The following is a 22,753-nucleotide window of genomic DNA, read 5'->3' as shown; positions in this document are numbered from 1 at the left end:
AGGGGCTGGAGAGATGGCTCTGTGGTTAAGAGCATTGCCTGCTCTTCCAAAGGTCCTGAGTTCAATTCCCAGCAACCACATGGTGGCTCACAACCATCTGTAATGAGGTCTGGTGCCCTCTTCTGGCCTGCAGGCATACACACAGACAGAATATTGTATACATAATAAATAAATAAATAAATATTAAAAAAAGAATTTCATAATAAAACCCTTAGTTCCATATATAGTTTCGACCATTGCTTTACTCTGCTTGCTTTCCACAGAGCGATCATCTATGCTTCTCTTTATCAATTCATCCTTTTTCTTTTTATGCCCAGTTCAAAGTATATAAAAGTGCCAGTTCACTTCCCTCCAAGGTCAGTATGCATATCCTCAACTCAAATTTGTTCAGATTTTTATCTTTCGAATTAAGATTTATTGATTGTGTTAGTTAATATGCTAAAGAAAGCTCAGAGTGGCCACTAACATGTGTCAATATGGCATTAAGGAATGAAGACAGGAACTTCCTCTTTGATTAGTGTGACCAAGATTCAGCTCAATTTTGACTTCTGTACTTCTCTCCCTGTGTCTTCATCTGTCTGTAGTCTGTGGTTCCTGACTCATCTGTCGTGTGTCTGTTGTGTGTGCCTGACCTGTTCTTGTTGCCTTTCTGTTGTGCCTGTCCCTAACAACCGGCTTTCCTCTGCATTCCTTGCCCAGCACAGAAGACACAGTATGGGAAAGGAACAAGCGATTCCAGGCAGAGTTCTTTGGCAGAGTTTTACAAGGGCGGATGTCACTATCCTGACATAATTCACCCAGAAGAACACTCAAAACTACACAGATGTTATCAACTGCATCTACATGTCACTTCCAACATTTGTTTGGTTTAGGATTGCTTTCAAACTGTTGGCTTCTTTTAGCAAAAGATTGCCACAACACATACATATGTTATTCTGTATTAGGGCATGGAAGAATCCATAACTTGAGATTAAAGCTATGCATTTAGTTTTATATTGTGAGGACTAAGTTGCATAAGAAATCTAAGGATTAGTTAAGTGTGCTACATTGTTCTCTTAAAGGCAGGTTAAACTTAAACAGGTGGTGTACACAGTAGGACCGCAGAATAAGCATATAGTCTTAAATGATCTTGAGGCATATTATTGACTTGGCTGCAAGGTCCAGCAAAATTCATTCTCTTTGAAAGAATAGTTTTTTAAAAAGCATGTATTTACCATTCGTGATAAAACATACAGATTAGTTACTTTAGTTGTTTGACAAATGTGTTTATATACCCCAAATACCCCAAATATCAAGATATCAGATAATGCTATCTCAAGAGAATGTTTCCTATAGCTTTCTCAGTCAGCCTTGACTAGCCCTGCAGAGCTGAGATCGATTCCCACTTTCTGTTTCTACCACCGTGCTTGTTAGTTTTTAATGTCACCTTCATATAAGCCAGACCCCTCTGAGAGAAGGGGCCCTTAACTGAGAAAAATACTTCCAAGATCAGGTTGTATGAAATCCCATAAGATTTTTTTTGATTTGTGGTTGATGAGGGAAGGCCCAGGTGGAGCCACTCTTGGACTGACTGGTTCTATAATAAAGCAGGCTGTTATCTGGTGGTGGTGGCGGTGGTGGTGGTGGCGGCGGCGGCAGCAGCACACACCTTTAATCCCAGCACTTGGGAGTTAAGAGGCAGGTGGATCTCTATGAGTTCAAGGCTAGCCTGATATACAAAGTGAGTTTCATGACAGCCAGAGATACACAGAGAAACTCTGTCTTGATAAAACAGAAAACAAAGAAACAAAAGAAAGCAGGCGGAGCAAGACTTGAGCAGCAGGCCTTAGTAAGCAGCATCCTGCCTCCAGGTTTCCAGAATAGTATCTGCTCAGGTCCAAAAGAAACTTGGGGTAAACAGCTCACTGTGGTGCCTTTAGCATCTACAAAGCCCACGCCAGCCTCCGGGCTCCTCTCAGCAGCACAAGTACCTGTTACAGAGTCCACCCTGGCATCTGCCTCTTCTCATCCTGCCCCTACCCTAAATTTCTCCAGCTCATAGGCTCCCCGACTCCCAGGTTCTCAGGCTTATATAACTCTGCCGGCCATGTGTTCTCTTGGCCCTCTTTGCTCTCCTTTTGTCCCTGTCTCCTGTTCTCCCTCACTGCCCCTCCTCTCATGGCCCAATTCAGTCTACTGGCCATGTTTAATCTACTATTTTCTCTCTCTGCTCTGGACTCTTCCCCAGTCGTGTGCTCTCTCTCTCTCTCTCTCTCTCTCTCTCTCTCTCTCTCTCTCTCTCTCTCTCTCTCTCTCTCTCACACACACACACACACACACACACATCTACAATAAAAACCTTCCCCTCAATCATACTTTGGGGTGACAATATCCTTGTTTTATACAACATTAGTAGATTGTGATTCAGGATATGTAAACCAAATAAACCCTTTACGCACCCCCGCCCCCACTGCCAACTTGCTTCTGATTAAGGTATTGTATCACACCAGTGATAACCCTAACTAAGACGCCTGGGTTTTTCTTTTTTTTTTTTAAACTCTCTCTCTCTCTCTCTCTCTCTCTCTCTATATATATATATATATATATATATATATATATATCTCCAGCCGTCCACTCTTCCCCCACAATAACGTGTCTTCAGTAAGTGGTCTCTATGTCTGCTTTGTTTTACTCTGCTTTATGTTTTTTACATTCATCCCTGCTAAGGGCCTTCACTGTCAACTTGACTGAATCTAGAATCATCTAGGAGATTGATGAGGTATAGCCATGAGTGTGTCTATAAGGGCTTTTCCAGAGACGACCCAGGCTGACTACACCCAGTAAAATTTCATCAACCTGGAACCCAGACAGAATGAAAGGGGAGAAAGGCAGCCCAATGTCCATATCCCCTCTTTCTTTGCTACTTGGTTGCCCATGAAGTGAGCAGTGCTTCCCTGTGGCAGTCCCGACACCATGATGTCCTGTTCAATTGGACCAAGGGACCGTGGGCTGAATATTCTGAAACTGTGGGCAAAAATTTGTCCTTTCTCTTTTAAGTCCTTTCTACCAACTCTTGAGTCACAACCCCGTGAAAGGTCTGCTTTGTGTGCATTGCTGGGTAACTCTTTCTGTTCGGGAGCAGTGGTAGACAGAACAAAGGTGCTACAGCTCCACTCTGAGCCCTGGTATGAATGAAGCAGCCGAGAACATTCTTGCATGGACTGCGTCCTTGTGCTCAGGCTGTGATACATGATCTATGTTTCCTGTGTGTAAACACGAAGGTATGAGATTGGCGGCTTATATCATAGATTTATATTTCCTAGAAATATAGGAAATTCCTAGAGCAACTTTTTGAAAGCTGTTTTTGCTCTTAAAGATGCTCATGGATGTAGGTGCCCTGTTCCTCTAGCAGATCCTGATCTGGATCCTTAACAATGTCCTGGGATGCTAAGATAACTAGGTGTTGGCATGACCTCCTTGGATGTCGTGTGATGCGTTAATAACATCCATTGCTGTGTACTCCAGCTCGAGTCAGAGACATTTTCTAGTTTTTAGTTGACAAAATATAAACAAAGATAAATATTCCTGAAGTATTCCATACACAGAAGTGACGTGTACTGCTTTGGCAAGCTGAACACACCTGCCAGCTGGTTTCCGGTCAAGAGTCAGGAAATGGGGCTGCTGCATATGTCAGAGTAATTACAAGTGGTAAAGTGAGATTTGAAAGCTCCAAAATGGTGCACTAAACACTAAGGAAGAAACTACGGTCGTTCTCTATAAAGCTGAAATGGCCAGTCTTGTTCAGTGTTTCCCTCTCTGCTACCCCCACCCCTCCCAGCCTCCACTGCCTCTTGATCGATAGGAGTCACCTCTCAGTTTTCTCCGTGTGGTCACTTCTGACCTCCCATAACTCAGATTTCAGGTATAAACGCGCCCTTACTCTAGGGTCAACAGGGAAGGAGAAAGGAACGCAGATTTTGCTGGCTAGCTGGTGGTCCTTCTTACAGAGTGTGTGTGAATCAGTCAGTGTACGGGCCTCAGCAAGGTAGCTGCTGTTGTCATTACCACCAGGCTTCTAAGCTCTCCTATGCACAGGTCCATTGCACTCTTTCCTGGAGCTTTGAAACTCCCTGGGTAGAAGTAGTTTAGACAAAGGCTCCAGGGCTTAATTAGCAGGTGATAAACCCCAGAAGGCAGTCCTTGCAGCAGCCTCAGAGAGCAAAGAGGAGGAACAGGCAGTCCCTAGTCCTGGTTACTGTTGGGCCGATCTGTCTTCATGAGGACGTGCAACAGTTTGATTTTAGCAAACATTTGTTTCACAGCTGCCTGCTCTGTACTTAAGTTCTTACTTCCTTCTGTGGCCTCAGAAGATCACGCCTGGAGACAGCCAGGGACTTGCCATAGCTTGGTTCTTGCCTCGGCATTAGTATGTAGCGATTCACTTCCAAGCGGAAAAGAAGCAAAGTTTTCTTTGGGAATTCTAGGTTTATCAGCCTCCTGCATTGACATGAGGGAATGCGACAGGCTGCAATGACTTGAGGCACATGCCTGAGATCTCATCATTCAAGAGGTCTGAGGCTGGGGGATGGTTGTGATTGACGCTGGGACACAGTGATAATGTGTCTCAAGAAGGAAAAGCTGAAGACAAAATAACAAAAACAAGTTTCTCCAAAACTGGAAGGGTTTACTTTCTTTCCTTGGATTTGATACTTGTAAATCAACTCCCAAACAGAAGAACGGCACACACACCGCACTCCCCTACCTGCCCTAGGAACTTTAATATAGATAACACAGGCGGTTTTGAAGGAAGCTGCTTTTTGGGTTTCCCTAGAGGGCCATCATAGGAAGTATAAATATGACTTTATTTGTTTCTCCAAATTACCCAGGTAATTTGGTGCATTTACTGCATGCGAATAATTTTCTTCTTCAAATTGCACTCTGTCTAGGAAAGTGCAGACACTGTCTTTCCTAGAGCTTAACTCCTTCATCCAAAATGTTCTACACTTCAGTCTCTGCACTGATGGCTCAATCTTGTCTCTGAGGTGTGTAGTGATATCTTGGGGGAACGAGCTGATTCCTTTCCAAATCAAAGCAGACAAGCAGGTCAAACTATATCAGTGGTTCTCAACTTTCCTAACGCTGCGACCCTTTAATACAGTTCCTCGTTGTGACCCCAAACATAAAATTATAATTGCTTTGTTGCTACTTCATAACTATAATTTTGCCACTGTTATGGATTGTAATGCAAATGTCCAATGGTCTGAGATGACCCCTAGGGTCATTCGACCCCTCCCCCCCCCACACACAAAAGGGTCACAACCCACAGGTAGAGAACTGCTCGTCTGAGAGTTCCCTTCCAAGTACTGATGGTGCAAGGGTTGAACCATCAGCAGGCTCAGCAGTGTGCCTGGTGCCTGCTGGCGGAGTCAGCGCGCAAGTGGTTAAATTAGAGAGCCTTGGCTTTCTGGGTTTAGAGCATCCAGCCTCCAAGAGTTAACCTGCAGCGGGTGTTCAGGAGAGCCAAGGCAGAGGATACCCAAGCGTCCCGGAAGGCTTTCTGGCTTGCAGGGAATGCCGAGCAGCTGCAGCAGCGAGTCGGGGTATGTGGCTTTGCTTTGATTGATGCTGTATTGTTTTCCCTCCAGAGAACAAAGCAGTGATTGTTCATGTTTGCAAACAAGGTCCCCTTGAGAAAGAGCGGTTGTCTATTAGCCTGCTTTCTATCATGAAAATAAGAGCCCCGGGTGCATGGTGAGTGCCCGCGGATGGTCCATCCTCATTTAAGCTTCATCTTTGCATCCGTGAACTGTCTTTAAACTGATCTGAATTCCAGTGCTGCATGATCAGGTCATTTGAATGTCATGATTGCAGTGAGATTCAAAAGACACTTTTGCTATATATCCTGTAAATTGCTACCCCGAGGCACAGAGGTGAAGTTTTCTGTCGTATGAGTGGAGCCAGGGGGCAGAAATCCGTTTTTTTTCTGCCCCGTTTTGGGAGGCAAGATTTAAAACCTCAGACTCAGGGAGCAACTTTTACAAATTCATCACAAGCCCGAATGAGGGAGGCATCACCTTAGCTATGACTCTTTCTCCCTGGCTGGCTACTTTATTCCCTTGTGTATGCAGTGTGACCTGAAGCAACCTTCAGGAAGCCTGGTTGTCTCCTCAGACAGCTGTACTGCTCATGTGGGCATCGCTATTACTTCACAAGCCTGCCTTTTTGTTAGTGAAAACCGTATCGGAAACTCAAAATAGACTAGAAATGCCTTCAAAAATTTTAATTTGATGGAATATATTTCAAGGAATACAGGCTGTGCCCAAGGAGTTCTCTCTCTCTCTCTACATTTCAGCACTGCAGTATCAGCCACAAGCTAAAAACACTTTTTCCCAGTCAGCGCTACCTCCAGATGAAACTGAGTTGCCCCTTAGCCAGCACGGTGAGCAAAACCAAAATTCAAATGCTTTGGCATTACCCAGAATGTTCTCTTCTAAGTGTTGGTAGGTTCTGTTCATCTGTATTTTAACCTAGGCATTCCTTTGATAACTAAGATTTCTCTGAAAAATTCAAACGCTGTTGTAAAACTTGGGCAAGCCACATGTACTCTGAGAGACTGCCACGGAGCTCGGTTTAATGTCTCGATCAGATCACGTTGCCTGAAGTCATGGATATTTGCTAAAGTGAAAGACAGGTGCCGAAAGGAAGGGCTGTAGAGCCTGGGTTCTGAAGACTAGTGGTTGCTGAGCCAAGGAAACATGGGAGAGCTCAGAGGCAATTTGGGGAAAAGAGGACCATGAAGATACAATGTAGAAGCGCTATGCCGAAGGTGAAGACGTTTGCAAGCTTCCAGGAATAGGTAGTGTAGTAAGAACCCAAGAGAACCATTGTCCAGATCTCTAACTTCCATTTGATACCTTTTCTGAAAATTTACCTCAGCTTGGACACCATATTGAATAAGAACACACACACACACACACACACACACACACACAGAGAGAGAGAGAGAGAGAGAGAGAGAGAGAGAGAGAGAGAGAGAGAGAGAGAGAGAGAGAGAACCCTTGTCTTGCTTTTGACCTTAGGAAACCGTTTTTCCTTATTTAGTATAATGTTAGCTACTTGTTTGTCATGTATAGTCTTTAAGTGGAGATATGTTCCTTATATTCGTACATATTCAGAGATTATTTTCTATGAAGGGACGTTGAAGTTTGTCAAAAGCTGTTTCTGCATCTCTTCAGATGATTGTGTACTTTCTATCCTTAAGCCTTTTGGATATTGTGTTTATTGTTTTTCATATGTTGAATCAACATCGAATCCCTGAGATAGAACAAACTTAATTATGATATATTATCTTAACGTATTCATGTACACTTTTGACAAATATTTTTGCTTTTTAAAGATTTATTTTACATTTAAAACCTTCAAGCCTTAAAGGCTTTCACTTAGGGTTCAAAAAGAGAAGCCACAATAAGCGCAGGAACTAAAGTCTGATGGCTATAGGAAGGAATCGTCTCTCACACATTCTTTCTATGCATGTGCTCTTTCTTCTTCTCCTTCTTCATTTCATTTCTTCTCAATCTAGTTCTTCTGCTGTAACAAATTCCCAAATGTGTGTGTATGTGTGTGTGTGTCCATTCATTAGCAACTTGTTAGTAATATAAAAAACTACAAGGAAAATTCTCAGGGACACAGACAGTCTTTGAAGATAAGTAGTAAAACGTATCAGCTACTTTGTAGCTAACTGCAGCTCCAGTGTGAGGAGGTCCTGGTCATCTTTTAAAGGGGCCACCACAGGTTACAAAGGGAGAAAACTAACCCATTGAGAGATCTAAGGAAAAGGCAAAGAATACATGCATTATTTTACATTTTGTAAGTGTGATTAATAATACCTGGACATGGTTAGTCAGTTAGGTGCTATTGATTTCTTGACGGACTAAGAACAAGGACACACACCTGCAATACCACCCTAGTTTATTATAAATCATCTGAAGGCTTAGGTTGTACAAGGCAGACAGTTGCAATTTCATAAGTAAGATCTGTAAAAGTTCCGTTTGTGATCTGTCCAGAAGGATGTGTGTCTGGCCAACTTGCTCTGTCAGTAAGGCTAATGATAGAGTTTCTAAGTTTCGCAATAGAGAGGCGTCATCCTTTTGACCATGAACAAATATGTGTGCCAATAAGATTGAGATGTAATCATGAGATGACATGTACACACTACATGAAAACACATGGTAATGCGGGGATATCATAGCTGCTGTTGCACAAGTGAAATTACAGGTGAAAGTAACAGTTTTCAGAGTCAGTGGCCTTGCTGGCTTTGCAGGCCAGTGTTCCCCATCTGAGAATAAATTCTCAGGTGGGTTGACATCTGAATTATCAATTGCTATAAGCTGTAATTGTGCCATGGTTCACAATAGCTTGTGGTAGATGCTCCTGATAATTTTATCTTTATTGTGTGTATGCGTATGTCTTTTTGTGCAGGTATGGGCACATGAGAGCTGGTGTATTTGGGGACTAATAGAGAGCATCAGATCCTCTGGAGCTGGAATTCCAGGTACTTGTGAGCCACCTGGCTGGGGTGCTAAGAACCAATCTCAGGTACTCTGGAAGAGCAGTATATGCTCTTAATCACTGGAATGTATCTTCAGGCCTGCAAATCGTTTATTCATCTGTGCTCATGAGAAGAACTGGTAAACAGTCTTCTGTTTGTATCTGTGCCTTTATCTACTTTGGGTGTTAGGACAACACTGGCTTCACAAAATGAGTTTGTTAATGCTCTCTCTGTTCTATCAAGGAGCAGTTTGAAGAGTGGATGGTGCTAAGTCTTCATCGAACGAGTTGACAGAATTCACCAATAAGTCCCTCTGGTACAGGGCTTTTCTTCATGGGGAGATAATTTTATTACTGTCTTACTCTTGTTGGTTATGGAACTGTTTAAGTTGCTGATATCTTTTTGATTTAATTTCAGCAGATTATGTGTATATAGGGATTTTATCATTTTTTTCTAAACTGTCCAGTTTTGAGAACTGTATTTTCAAAGAATCCCCTGATGAGCTGCTGATTTCTTTGGACTTTATTGTAACACCACTCTCTTTCATCTCTAATTTTATTATTCTGGAACTTTTATCCTTGGCTAGTTTCTCAGTCTTATTTATTTTTTTCAAAGAGTCAATTTTGTGTTTAATTGATTCAACATGCTGTTCTTTCTTTGGGTTAGTCCTCATCTTTTTTTATTTTTAGCCTTCTACTGATCTTTGGGTTTGGATAGCTTTTGGTCTTCTAAAACCTTGAGGTTCATCATTGGTTATTTATTTGAGACATCTCTGTTGTTGTTGTTGTTTAATTTAAGCACTAAAAGCTATAAATTTACCTCTTAGAACTGCCTTACTTATATCTCAAAAGTTCTGAGAAATTGTGCTTTATTTGATTATACTTGTTGTTTTTAATCTTTTATCACTTTTGGGGGCCTTCCCCCTGTTCCCCCTCCCCCCAAAAAATCACACATGAAGGCTTATTCTTTCTTATGAATACCTGGCCTAGTTTGGCTTATTTATAGTCAGCTTTTCTTAAGTTAAATTATCTTGTCTACCTTTTGAATCTGGGTTTTTTCCTTTTCTTACTTCTGTATATCTTACTTCTCTTACTCTGTGGCTTGCTGTGTAGCTGGGTAGCTGGCCCCTGATTTCCTCCTCTCCTTGTTCTCTTGTTCCTCTTTCCTCTCAGATTTCTCCTCTTATTTAATCTCTCTGGCTGCCAGCCCCACCTATCCTTTCTCCTGCTGTGCTATTGATCATTCAGTTCTTTATTAGACTAATCAGGTGTTTTAGACAGGCACAGTAACACAGCTTCACAGAATTAAACAAATGCAACATAAAAGAATACAATTCACCTTTGCATCATTAAAAAATGTTCCACAGCATAAACAAATGGAACACATCTTAAAATAATATTTCATATTTCCCCTTTTGTCTAAATAAAAATGAAAGGTTTTGACTTTAACACTGTAAAACTACATACAACAAAACAATTATCAGGTAAGAGTTAATCTACAATATTCAGTCCATTTGCATTTTGCAAATTCAGAGAAAACACTCCACTATCCATTCCATCTTAGTGACGCCAAAGTTTTATACCTAATTTACTTTCTAAGGAAAACTGAAACTCTATTTAGTCTTTAACTCCATCAAAGACCCAGAAGGATGTAATACTACCTAACAACAGAGACATTGGCTGCCTGGACAGTCACCCAAAGTTCCTCTGCAGTGCTGGGGCATCTATCTTCATCCTACAGACCTAGAGTGTCTGTCAGACTTTTCAGTGAGCCAGGAAATTTGAAGGACCATCCTGCCTTGTATTGGAAAAGTTCGTCAGTCACTTTCTTCTGTGTCCTGCAGAATGTCTGACAGACTCTTCTGTGAAACAGGAATCTCAAAGGACTGTTCTGCCTTGTTTTGTCAAAGTTCAGCAGTACTTTCCTGTGTGTCCTCTCTGTCTAGTCTGCACAACACACTGTATGCTGGGATTGTGTTTTATTACCATTGCTTAATAAAGAAGCTGCTTTGGCCTATGTCAGGGCAGAATATAACCAGGCAGAAAATCCAAGTAGAGATAGAGGAGAAAAGAAGTTGGAGTCAGGGAGATGCCAAGTAGCTGCTAAAGGAAAAAGATGACAGAACCTTATGGTAAGCCACAGCCTTGTAGCGATGAATAGAAATGGGCTAATTTAAGATATAAGAGCTAAGCCGGGCGGTGGTGGCGCACGCCTTTAATCCCAGCACTCGGGAGGCAGAGGCAGGCGGATCTCTGTGAGTTCGAGGCCAGCCTGGTCTACAAGAGCTAGTTCCAGGACAGGAACCAAAAGCTACGGAGAAACCCTGTCTCAAAAAATAAAAAAAAAAAAATATAAGAGCTAACTAGAAATATGCCTGAGCCATTGGCCAAACAGTATTATAATTAATATAGTTTCTGTGTAATTATTCTGTGTGGTTGGAAAATGAAAATGCAGTCTCTGTTTACTGCACACAGTCAAGTACTCAAAGCAAAAGCAATTTCTTGACCAAATGACTAGCCTTGCGACAATAAAAGTAAACTCCTATCGAGTTTCTTTGATGCTCTTGGCTGTAGGAATTTCTACTGCCAGTAGCCTTTAAGTTACTCGCCCACTTGGGTATGGCCTCTTATACTATATATGCCCATGTAATGTGTGTGTCTGGCCTCTTTTCTGACTGTGGGATTTAGTTGCTGTTCCCCGTTCCAGCAGAGGATTGTGATCTGTGAGTGTACCCCTAAATAAATAACCTTTTATTATACTCGATTCTGAGTTGGTGTGGGATTTCTTTTTTAGCATCCTTCTTCATCTGGCGCCACACCTACTGGGTGGATCAGCTTAAAGGCCTAAATGGTCCACAATGCAATAAGTCTCCCACCCCATCCACTTGACTTGCCTTGACCTACTAAATGTTTTTTTTGTAAACCCTCCCCCCCACCACCACACACACAGCAGAGCTAACTGGGAGCTGTGTGCAGTGGCTTGGAAATTTCCCAAGTGCATGCATGCCTCCTCCCACCCCCACTGCCACATTCCCTGTTGTGTGGAGACTTGAGCAACTTCCGGGTTATACTCCTGGCTCCTAAGTTCTGGGCTTCTTGTTCCATGTATAAAATTCATTGAATTGTTTTTAATTTGTCAAGCAAAGCATATTTCTCAGTATTTAGCCAGCACCAAGGAGGGGAAACCTAAGCAGTTCAGGAGAGTTCATGGCACCAGGTTGCACCTCTAGTTGTGACTCTGCAACCATGACACCTGCTGGACAATAAAGATTATTATGCCTAAAACAATTTACCAGAATTCATAACAGGTAATTAATAAATCAATAAATCAGTTATATAATGGCAGACAAAATTACCATTGAAACTTTTAGTAACTTTTTTTTTTGCTAATACTAGAGATTGTATTCTGCAGAGATAGGTAATCTTCAACCACTTCAAAGAGCTGTGGAATATGGTATTTAAATAACTTAGGGTTCTCTTGAAGTGAGACATAATTGCTCCTGGCAGCACTGGTCTATTCCTGAGAGAGAATGTTGAACACTGAAGACACTCCACTTGGAGCTTATTTTCTTCTTGGCAAAACTGGCCTTTGGGCAAGGAACTGCTCATGCATCGACCACTGATAAAATGCACTGTCTGGGCAGGACAAGCAGGATACAAGAAAAAAGACTGACAAATCTTGCCAAGGCAGGGTAAGATGGTTTTGAAAAATTTCCTGCCTTTGAAAATGGTCTGTTCATTACTCTAGGCCTTAGCCAAAGTTGGTTGTTCCAACATCGCAAAGGAGACTTTGGGTGATTGCCCAGGTAGCCAGTCACCTCTGTCATTTGTTGCACATTTTGGAAGTTGCTTGATTGCACTTCCTGCTTATTCAAGTAATATTGTTTCCCTTCTTGGGTCTTCATTGGGGTTGAAGACTAGATACTTGTAGTTATTTCTTCTCATGACTTGGCCAAGTTATTTATTATACAAGACTTAAACTCACTAGGATAGGATAATTATTGAAACATTTGTTTGCTTGATATTATTTATGCTGGTTGTAATTCTAATTTTTATACCTGATATTTGTTCTAATTGTATATAACTTTGTATTAGGCTTAGAACTTTCTTATTTAAACAAAAGGGGGAGGTGCTGTAGGAATTCCTATCACCAGTAGCCTTTAAGTTACTCCCCAACTTGGGCATGGCCTCTTAGACTATATATGCCCATGTAATATGCGCATCTGGCCTCTTTCTGGCTGCCGGATTTGGTTGCTGTTCCCTGTTCCAGCAGAGGATTGGGATGTGCGTCTACTCCTAAATAAATAACCTTTTATTATACTCAATTCTGAGCTAGTGTGGGATTTCTTTCTTAACGTCCTTCTTCAGTCCATCATCCTTTTTGAAGTAAATTGGTGCTGCCAGTAGCAGATGTGTCTCATTGTCATGAAAAGCCCTAAGTTAACAAAACATTTTAAATTCCATATTCTGTATATCTTTGAAGTATGTATTTTATACTTCAAAATATCTCTGTATGATCTTGAAAACATGCCTAACATCTACAAGTTCGATTGTTATAGATGACTAATTACTAACCTATGTTTCTTGATTATCCTAAATAGTTTATAATAATAGATTTTGAAAACTAGAACTTTACATTTTTAAATGAGCCATGTAGGTACAATACCCTAAACAAGACTAGAAACATATATACAGTGTAGCAAAAATAACTTTAAATTTGTATCAATATACCAAAATCCATGTTAATGCAAAATATCTGAGATTAATAGTTGTCTTTTTATCCTATATTTCTATATTTCCCTAAATATAACAAACATTCATTACCCAACAACTAACCAAAAGCCTCCCACAACCAAACTCTTGGGAAGGGGGACATTGTTTTTTCTAGACTGCTTCCTGTTGACTGTGGGTGAAGGTGTCTTTAGAGGGGTCTCTGAGAAATTTGAGATATTGGCCAAGTCCTGGGAAGACCAGTGGTAACCTTTGAAGATACATATCACCTGTCAAGTTTCAGGAGGTCTCTCTTGGTCAAACCTGATCCATATTAACCTCGACGGAAACCACAGCCTCTTGTTTTCCTATAGAAACAAAAGCAAAACCTCTTTTTTAACTTCCATTTGACAAATGTATTTTTTTGACTTCCATTTGAAGTTAAGGCATTCTTAAAAGATCTAGGCTGGTTTATCTTATCAGTCCCTCTTTCAATCCCATATCTCTTAGCATCTGCTGTTTTCTTGATTAGCATTCAAAAAATTCAAAATCAAAACAATACTTCATAGGATTCAGACTCCCTGTGTATCTTTACATGGCTTTTTAAAATATTATGTTTACTGTCTCTTTAAAGACCTTGTTTTATTTTTTAACTATTTCTTTCTTTCTGTGACTGTCTATACCCATATTTTTCTTTCTTAAGCAAGTCTGTTTATTTGCTCTGTATGCCAACCCTTCCTATCCTTTCTCTTGCTATGCTATTAACTGTTCATCTCTTTATTAGACCAATCAGGTGTTTTAGGCTTATTACTATCTCTTACAACTTAAATTAACCCATTTCTATTAATCTATGTTTTATTATGTATCTCATGACTTTATCTGTGCTCTAATACATACATCTTGCTCCTCTGGCAGAAGCTAGCACTGGCTGGTGTCTCTCTGATTCTGCCCTTCTCTCTGTCTCTGATTGTATTTCCCTCCTGCTTCTATCCTGCCTTGCTTTAGGTCAAATCAGCTATTTTATTAACCAATGGGAATGAAACATATTTACAGCATACAAGAGGGTTATACCACAGCACACTTAAAATCCCCTTTTCTGGCCGGGCGGTGGTGGTGCACGCCTTTAATCCCAGCACTCGGGAGGCAGAGGCAGGCGGATCTCTGTGAGTTCGAGGCCAGCCTGGTCTACAAGAGCTAGTTCCAGGACAGGAACCAAAAGCTACAGAGAAACCCTGTCTCGAAAAATCTAAAAAAAAAAAAATCCCCTTTTCTGATTTTGCTGAGCTAGTGGTCATTCAATAATATATTTTTCATTCTCCAAGTATTTGTAAACTTTCTGTGGTTTCTCTTGCTATTTATTTCTAATTCTATGTCACTATTAAGTTGCTAAAATTATTTTGATTATGTTGTATGTATTAAGATTTGATTACCTAGTGTGTTCTATTTTAGAGAATGTTCTACAGTCTACTGGGGGAAAATGTGTAATTCCACATCTCTTGGGTGGAATACTTGGGATCTAGCTATTAAGTCAACTTGATCTATGGTATGCTTTAACTCAGAGGTGTCCTTTGTTGAAGTAGTTGTTGTTGTTTGGATGACCTATTTATTGACATCACCCACAGTTGCTGTATCAATCAAACATTTTATGCTCAACCATATTTTGTTATGGAATTGGTAGCTCCACCATTCAGCGCATATATATATTTGCAGCTGTTATTTCTTTCTTGATGATTTTTTCTTTATTAACAGGTAGTAGCTTTCATCATCTTGTCTGACTAATTTCAATTTGAAATCTTCACTATTAAGTGTCAGAATTACCACACCGGCTTGTTTTCAGCTTCCACTAGCTTGAAAGACTGACTGTCAGCCTCTGGATGGCTTTACCAACGAGGTGTGGTTTTTTTCTGTAGGCAATGCACAGTTGGTCTTGATTTTTAATCCAGTCAGCTGGTTTGTGTTTCTTTACTGGTGATTTGAGGCAACTACAGTAAAGGCAATTGTATTAACTGCTGTGCTCACTAATTCCAGTAATTGTATTTGTTATTTTCTGGTTGGCTGGATTGTTTTCACTTTTGAAGGTTTATTAGCTTTACTTAGGTATGTAAGTGTTTTGCTTACATGTATGTATGTGTACCACATGCGTGCCTGGAACCCTCAAAGTTCAGAAGACGGCATTGGTTTGTAGTTGAAAGTTTTCCTGTCCTGACCACCTGGGTTCTGTCCTGGCAGCTGCTTCCAAATTACCACACAGAGACTTTACATTACTCATAAGTGCTCCATCAAGAGCACAGGCTTGTTACTAGCTAACTCATACTTAAATTACCCATATTTCTATTTATGCTTTGCTGTGCCTCAAATCACCAGTTTTGCTATCTCATTTTCTACACGTCCTTGTCTGGCAGCTGGCTGGGTGTGTCTCCCCTGACTCCTCCTCCTTCTTCCCAGAGTCCTCTGTGTCTGACTGTTCTGCCCATACTTCTTTTTCAGCTACTGGGCTTTCAGCTTTTTATTAAGCAATGAGAGCAATACTTATTAATAGTGTATAAAAGGATTGTTCCACAGCATTGGTTCCCATGAGACTAGAGTTACAGATGGTTGTAAGCTGCCATGTGGGTGCTGGGAATCAAACCATGGTCCTCTGGAAGAACAGCATATGTTCCCGAATGCTGATCCCACTTTGTAGCCTTGTTTATTTCTTCTGTCCCGGTTAGTATTAGGGAGTTTTATAGTTTACTAGGTTACACACGATTAATTAATATCTAGCTTTCCTTTGCTGCACATTCCTCTCATAAAGTTCATTCTTTCTATTGCTCTCATCATTCCATCTTTCTTCCCGTTCCCTATGTAGAATTCTTTTAACTGTCTTCAGCAGCTGTGCATTGGTAGTTATGAACTGCCTTCGTGTGTGCTTGTCTTGGAATATCCTTATTTCTCCAGCTATTCAAGAGATAGCTTTGCTAGAGGTGACATTTTGGTTGGAGTTGTATGCTTTCAGGGTTATAGCACTCCATGGTTTTCTGGCTTTTAGAAATATATCACACCATGGTTGCCTGGCTTTCAGGGATATAGCACTCCATGGTTTCCTGGCTTTTAGAGATATATCACACCATGGTTGCCTGGCTTTCAGGGATAGATCACTCCACGGTTTCCTGGCTTTCAGAGCTTTCAGGCTTGCTAGTGTGAAAGCTGGTGTTATTCTGTTCACAATTGTGGGCAACTTAGTGTTTTCCCCTTAGAGATCTTTCTTTTTTAAAGATTTATTTCTTATGTATACAACATTCTGCCTCCATGCCAGAAGAGGGGACCAGATCTCATTACAGATGGTTGTGAGCCACCATGTCGTTGCTGAGAATTGAACTCACGACCTCTGGAAGAGCAGCCAGTGCTCTTAACCACTGTGCCATCTCTTCACCCCCCCCTTAGAGATCTTAATATTGCTTCTTTGCTTTGTACTCTTGATGTATTGTCTATAACACACTGTGGAGGAAGTTCTTCTCTTATGTTTAAATGTCCATTCCTTTATCTAGTTTTGAGAAATTTCTGCCATAATTTTGCTGAGCCATCTTTAGTTTTTTTATGTTTGTTTGTTTTGTTTTGTTTTTTTATTTTGGTTTTTTGAGACAGTTTTTCTGTAGCTTTGGAGCCTGTTCTGGAACTAGCTCTTGTAGCCCAGGCTGGCCTCGAGCTCACAGAGATCTGCCTGCTTCTGCCTCCTGAGTGCTGGGATTAAAGGTATTCGCCACAACTGCCCGGCGATCTTTAGTTTTTAATGTCAGTCACTTCTGCCCACTAGATTTTGAGATTTGTTCTCTTGGTCACATCCCAGAGTTCTTAGACTTTGTGGTCATGCTCATGTTTGCTTTTTGGTTGGCAGTTGAATGTAGAATCCCTTGCCTTTGTCTTCTGTCGCTGATTCTCTTCTTCTTGGTTGTTTGCTGGTCTTTCTTTCCTCTGTATTATTTGATATTTGAGTCTTTCTTTTCTAGCATTTCTATCTTTTTCAAAAATCTCCATTTCCCTGTGCATTTATAATGTATTAAGGATATGAAAATATCCTTATATACTCTTGGAATAGTTTGACATGAGCAAACGCAAGTTTGAATTCTCCACTTAAAACCCCCGAGTCTTCTGCCTGATGCTAACCAAAGGCCTTGGCCTCTCTATTTTTTATGTTTTGCATATTATTAACTTGACTGAGAGGTCCAGCAAAACTTCAGACTCTTTGAGGTCAAGAGATACTTTCAGAAAAATGGATTACCATATCCTTGCTGATTTTCCACCCATGCTATCAGCCTTTCTTTCCCTTTTCTTTTCTTTCTTTTAAATCCATTTTATGGGCTTTTTTTTCTTTGTTGCTGCTGGACTTACTCTCTGGGTTTTGTAATTAATTCACCCAGTTGTATCTTTGAGATCATTGATCAGTTTTACTAGTAAGATTTGAGATCTCTAGCTGGCATCTTACCCATTTTGGGATCTTTGAATTCCCAGAAGTTGAAGAGGTATCACCTTTTGGACAGTTTTGTCATGTCTTGCTTTTAAGTATTCTCTGTTTTTTCATGACAGAATTTGATGGCTTAGCTATCACTTCTGGCTTTATTTTGTGGGTCTTAATTTTTTTTAAAGATTTCTTTCTTTTTATTTTGTGTATATAAGTATTTTGCCTGTATGTCTGTAAGTGCACCATGTATATGCCTGGGGCCCGTGGAGGTCAGAAGAGAGCACCAATTCTCTGGCACTGTGATGCTAAGGATGGTTGTGAGCTGCCAGGTAAGAACTGGAAACCGAGCACAAATCCTCTGCAAAAGCAACAAGTGCACGTAACCAGTGAGACATGTCTCCAGCACCTCTCTGTGGATCTTCACTCCGAGCCTGCTCTCTACTCAGAGGGGAAAAACAGAAGCAAAACCCAAACTCCTATAGTAGCAATGGTGTTACGGTGCACAGGCACTAGACATTCGCTGAAAAACAGTGAATCCCCACGAATGTGTCACCCATGATCGTGAAATAGAAAGAGCAAAAACTAGTGTGGAACGTCTTATAAAATCATAAACTATTTTAAGAAAATGTGCAAATAATAAATGGAAGAGAACTAAATGGAAGGGAAATGGGAAAGATTTGAACTTTTTTGTTTTTAAAGGGACAAAAAAATTTAAAAACCTTGCAGACAGGTTTCTCACACCTCCAGAGACTCTCCACATTGTATCCCCTGGAGTGGCTAGCACTCTAGCTGAGGGTGTCTCCCAGGTGCTTTGAGTCTGGAGGAGGTAACCTCCACAGCACTGAGGTTAATGCACGTGGAAAAGCGCCGGTATCAGTGCTAGATAGATGCAGTTATGGAGGTGTGTTCGTGCTCCCCAGCAGTGGAGACGGATTTTCACGAGGCTGATCCACCCAGGGGATCGAGGTCTGCTCCCAGACGCCAAAGGCAGAGAGTCTTTCCCAGTGCATCTCTCTGCCTTAGAGGAGCCACTGGGCACCTGCACTTTCTGGCTTGTCAGGGACTGACCCCCCCCCCCCCTTTTCCACAGCTATCTCCCAGGCTCGTCTCTGATCCTGGAGCTGTAGCAGGTGAAATTCTGGTTCCCTGGCCTGGAATTGTCTCTCGTTTCCACGTTCCAGGGCAGATGAGGTTGAAACAGTAGGTTTTCTCTCGGCCAGCGCCTGAACACTGCCTGCGGAGTTATACGGACTGACAAGATGGGATTCCGCTTCACAGATGACCTGTGGCTCGAGGAATCACTGTCTTACCCAAGCCAGCAGCTGGATTTGGGACTCGTGTGGACTCTGGTGGGCTGCTCTAGAGGGTGCATGGTGAGGACTCTAGCGGGCTCATCTGGAGGGTGTACAGCCCCTCCCTTCACCAGGGATGCCGTGCTGACCTCTTGAATGAGGTGTCGTCTGCTTTGAGGAGGGCCGCAAGGCTGGAGCTGAGAATTGTGTGTGTGTGTGTGTGTGTGTGTGTGTGTGTGTGTGTGTGTGTCTGTCTGTCTTTTTTATTCCCTGACACTTTCCAGTGGTTCTTTTGTGAATTTTCAAAGTTCCCCCCATTCTGTCTTGGGAATAAACTATTCTTTCCTATGTGGACTCTTCTTACTCGGGTCGCCAAGATGCAACTTCCAGGCCATTTTCTTAACCCAACACTGTCCCTGGACCTTTGAGGCCTCATCATGTATCATAGCAGTTGGAGTGAAAAGATACAAATGATAGGAATTCAAATCCGATGTTTTCAGTTTGTTAGCTTTTGAACCCCTTCAAACTTTAATTGCTTCATTTGGAAGACATGCGATCCTGTATACTAACCTCTGGGATGGTTCTGAGACTAGAGAATAGGATGCCAAATTGTCTCCTGGAGACAGACTCATCAATAGTTAAGCATCAGTATGGGTAAGCACACAGAAGTTAAGAGAAAGCTGTGGCTTAAGCAACGAACTGTCGGGGGCCTCAGCGTGCAAGAGACAACTTCTGTATGGTTTACCACACATTTTCCCTGTGTTCCTTCCTGAATTCTGTGAAGTGGTTTCTTGTTAGAAGGATTCAAAAAGATGTGGCCCTTTCTCATCACAGGAAACTGTCATAGGAAACAGTGTCCCATGAGGGGCAGCCTTGGAAACTTTGCCTCTGGTTAAACAGATTCCAGGAGCTGCCTCTGGCAGGTCATCCGAGGTCTTTCTGCAATGAGGTTTTTCCAGTCTCTCCACTCCTAATCAGAGACAGAAGTACCTGTTTGTCCACAAGACGTGAGAGAGATGGGGGAAGATAGCAAGCCTCCAGAGCCAATCCAGTGTGGAAAGGAAGGAAACAATGTAAGCTGATCTGGACTAGCCCACAGGCAGGAGGAGCTTCACTGAATCAGGGGGAAATGGGTGTGATATCACCAATTATTCATTTCCAATTTCACCATTTACATCTGCGGGAATATTCTGGAGAGAGAAAGGATCCCTGACATCCCCTCTGCCTGCATCAAGGGTCTCTATGTCCATGATGCTTCATGCATGCTCCTCCGCCGTCTTGACATTCTCCGTGGGGGACTTTGTATCAGATTCCTCTTAGAAGTTGGCTCTGATAACAGCTATACCTGTTTTTCAAGGCGGTAGCTTCTTCACATCTATGAATAGATTCAGCTTCAATAACATGGAAGGCAATGCGGCCACAGAGGGCACCGTCAATAATGTACTCCTGACAGAGAATCAGATAGGCGCTCTTGGAACTCGACCAAGAAGTGACATCACCGAGGGCCTTGGCAAATCTCCGGGAACCATCTTTGACCTATATTATTATCGTTACCAACATTTCTTAATTGATTGCCAGGCTGGTCTGATCCGGGAAGAGCAGAAGCCTTAAAGAAAAGTCTCACACCACAATTTTCGTACAAATCAAAGCCAACTACATTCTTTGGATAACTTCTATAGCCACAGAGGGATCAAGTCTCGAACCCTGGACCGCGGTGTGTTTCTGGCTTCAAGGGCATATTGTTCTCTGAGACTGCGTTTGAAAGATAGCTTCTAGGTGAGTTGCCAACAAGGACGTGTTGGAGACAGCTCAAAATGGTTCGTTGGAGCCATTTCTTATACAGACCTGCTCAGAGCTGACTTTTGAGAACTATCTTTTGGTTACTGGAAATCAGCAATGCTTGAAGTCTATATCACAGAAGCTGACAGATGTTGTACATCAAAGAGTTTTATTCCTTAAGATTTGGCTTCAAAATTTATCAGTTGCCTAGCAGTATTTGTTGCAGAAAATTTTGGATAGAGAAATGATGTGTTGTTTAAAACACCAGGAGAAAACATAGTCTTAATTCAAAAATTACTTTGAGCTTTTAACAAAACATTGCAACAAGCCAAAACTTTATTATTTTTTCTAAGATGACTCTAAGGCTTTGAAGACAGGAACAGTTATGGTCAGCTTATCTTTCCATCTTTCCACAGCAGTCTACTTCCTAGGTGTTCACGCTTGTAGACCTATTAATTGAATCATACAAATTCATCTTCATGATGATACTGCATTGAAACAAAAAAATATATGAAAAAATTATGTATCCTCCTCCAACTCCAAGGGCAGCTTTGACATCTGAGTTTGTGCTAAAGAAGCCACTAATATATGCTTAAGAGGTGGGCGGCCTTGTAGATGGTACCGAGTCCGTCCCAGGCACCTGTTCCATCCTGTGTAAATACAAGAAGTACAAGGAGTTAGTCAGGTTGGGGTGGAAGTGTAGCTCTAAGGCAGAGATAATGCTTTGGACACGTAAGACATGGCCTGGGTTTCACTTCCAGCACGTATACATTGTTTTTCTTTCCTGTTGTGCTCTCTGGTGAAAGGGCAGTTGCCAAAGTTCATTTTCCCAATGTCATGTACACAGGGCCTGGGTGTGACTGGAAACTACTCTGCTCTGTGACTAGAATCCCCTTAGTGACGAGGAAAGCCAATGAGAATTTTCTTTATGTCATTTTTTTTCCATCCATGGTTCTTTAATGTTTCTTTTTTTTTTGTTTTTTAAACTTTTAATGATGTAAACAAAAATATACCTAAAAGCGAAGCTTCTGGAAAAACCATTTGTTCTTCCCTGTCTTGTATCGTTCCTCAAATTTGACCTTGGCTTCCCTCCTTGCCTTGTGTTTTAGGACTGGGTCCCTAAAGACATCCTTGTTGACAACAGTTTTGTCCAGGGGGATGTCCACAGAGTACCTTGTGGGCATCAGGTGGTTGTAGTTATAAACCTTCACAAAGGACTTGATCTTGGATCTCTTAGCGACTTTCTTCTTGCCCATGGCAGCCGTCACTTTTCGGGGATAGTGGTCAATTCCAGCCACCAGGGCATGGCTGTAAGGGCAGTCTGAGGTGCCATCATCAATGTTATTCACGATGACGACTTTGCCTCCCCAGTAGCGTCCAGCCAGGACGAGCACCACTTTCCTGGGTTTCATAAACTTGCCCATTTCGACAGCGAGCAGCCGGTTCCCAGCAGAAAGGAAAGGAGGCCACTTCCCTCTTTAATGTTTCTTATCTGGTCCAGATATATTAAACCAAGGGGACATTTCCTCTTGGAAAGTCTGAGAACCAGACTTTAAAGTCCAGAAAGAATGAGACCTTCATTCTGTGAGACTGAAGCGGTTGTATTTAAGAACTGAGTTCATTTGACATATATTTCTCATGCAGTCCTCATAGCAATCTTTTTATTAGTTAATTAATTTTTTGTCTAAATGTTTTTCATAAAATATATTCGATCATATTCTTTCTTTCTCCAACTCCTCCCAGATCCTCTCTACCTTCCTGTCTATACAACTTTGTGTTCTTTCCATTTTCTCCAAAACAACCCCACCAAACTCCTAAAAAAAAAAACAACAAAAAACGAAATCAAAACGAACTAACAACAACAAACAAACCCCACCAAAAAGAAATCAAAACAAAACAAACTTTGTACCACTTAAGTCATTTAGTTACCCAGAAACTATTTCTCAAGCACAGTCTCAAACAAAAACAAAAACAAAAACAAAACACAGAGTTTGTTTGGTATTGGCCA

The 22,753-nt window shown here is 41.5% G+C and overlaps 2 protein-coding genes across 2 annotated transcripts in view; one reads left to right on the top strand and one right to left on the bottom strand.

Moving 5' to 3' along the window:
• The first annotated feature begins 5,451 nt into the window (after positions 1–5,451).
• Positions 5,452–22,753, top strand: part of Asah2 (N-acylsphingosine amidohydrolase 2) — a 95,360-nt gene continuing 78,058 nt past the window's right edge. The window contains exon 1 of the mRNA XM_075973830.1: positions 5,452–5,579. The gene's annotated coding sequence lies outside the window, so the exon portion shown is untranslated. The remainder of the gene's footprint in view (positions 5,580–22,753) is intronic.
• On the bottom strand, positions 21,714–22,207 carry LOC142851174 (large ribosomal subunit protein eL27-like). The gene has a single exon (XM_075975067.1). The coding sequence runs from the start codon at positions 22,167–22,169 to the stop codon at positions 21,759–21,761; it is 411 nt and encodes a 136-aa protein (XP_075831182.1). The 5' UTR covers positions 22,170–22,207; the 3' UTR covers positions 21,714–21,758.

Source organism: Microtus pennsylvanicus, chromosome 5, assembly GCF_037038515.1.
Source record: "Microtus pennsylvanicus isolate mMicPen1 chromosome 5, mMicPen1.hap1, whole genome shotgun sequence".
NCBI classification, from domain to species: Eukaryota; Metazoa; Chordata; class Mammalia; order Rodentia; family Cricetidae; genus Microtus; species Microtus pennsylvanicus.
The sequence above is the reverse complement of the archived record's forward strand: the minus strand, read 5'-3'. Positions and strand labels throughout refer to the sequence as shown.

What these genes read in the sequence shown, in the direction of transcription:
- LOC142851174 (XM_075975067.1), bottom strand. Translation starts at nt 22,169, where the DNA reads ATGGGCAAGTTTATGAAACCCAGGAAAGTGGTGCTCGTCCTGGCTGGA.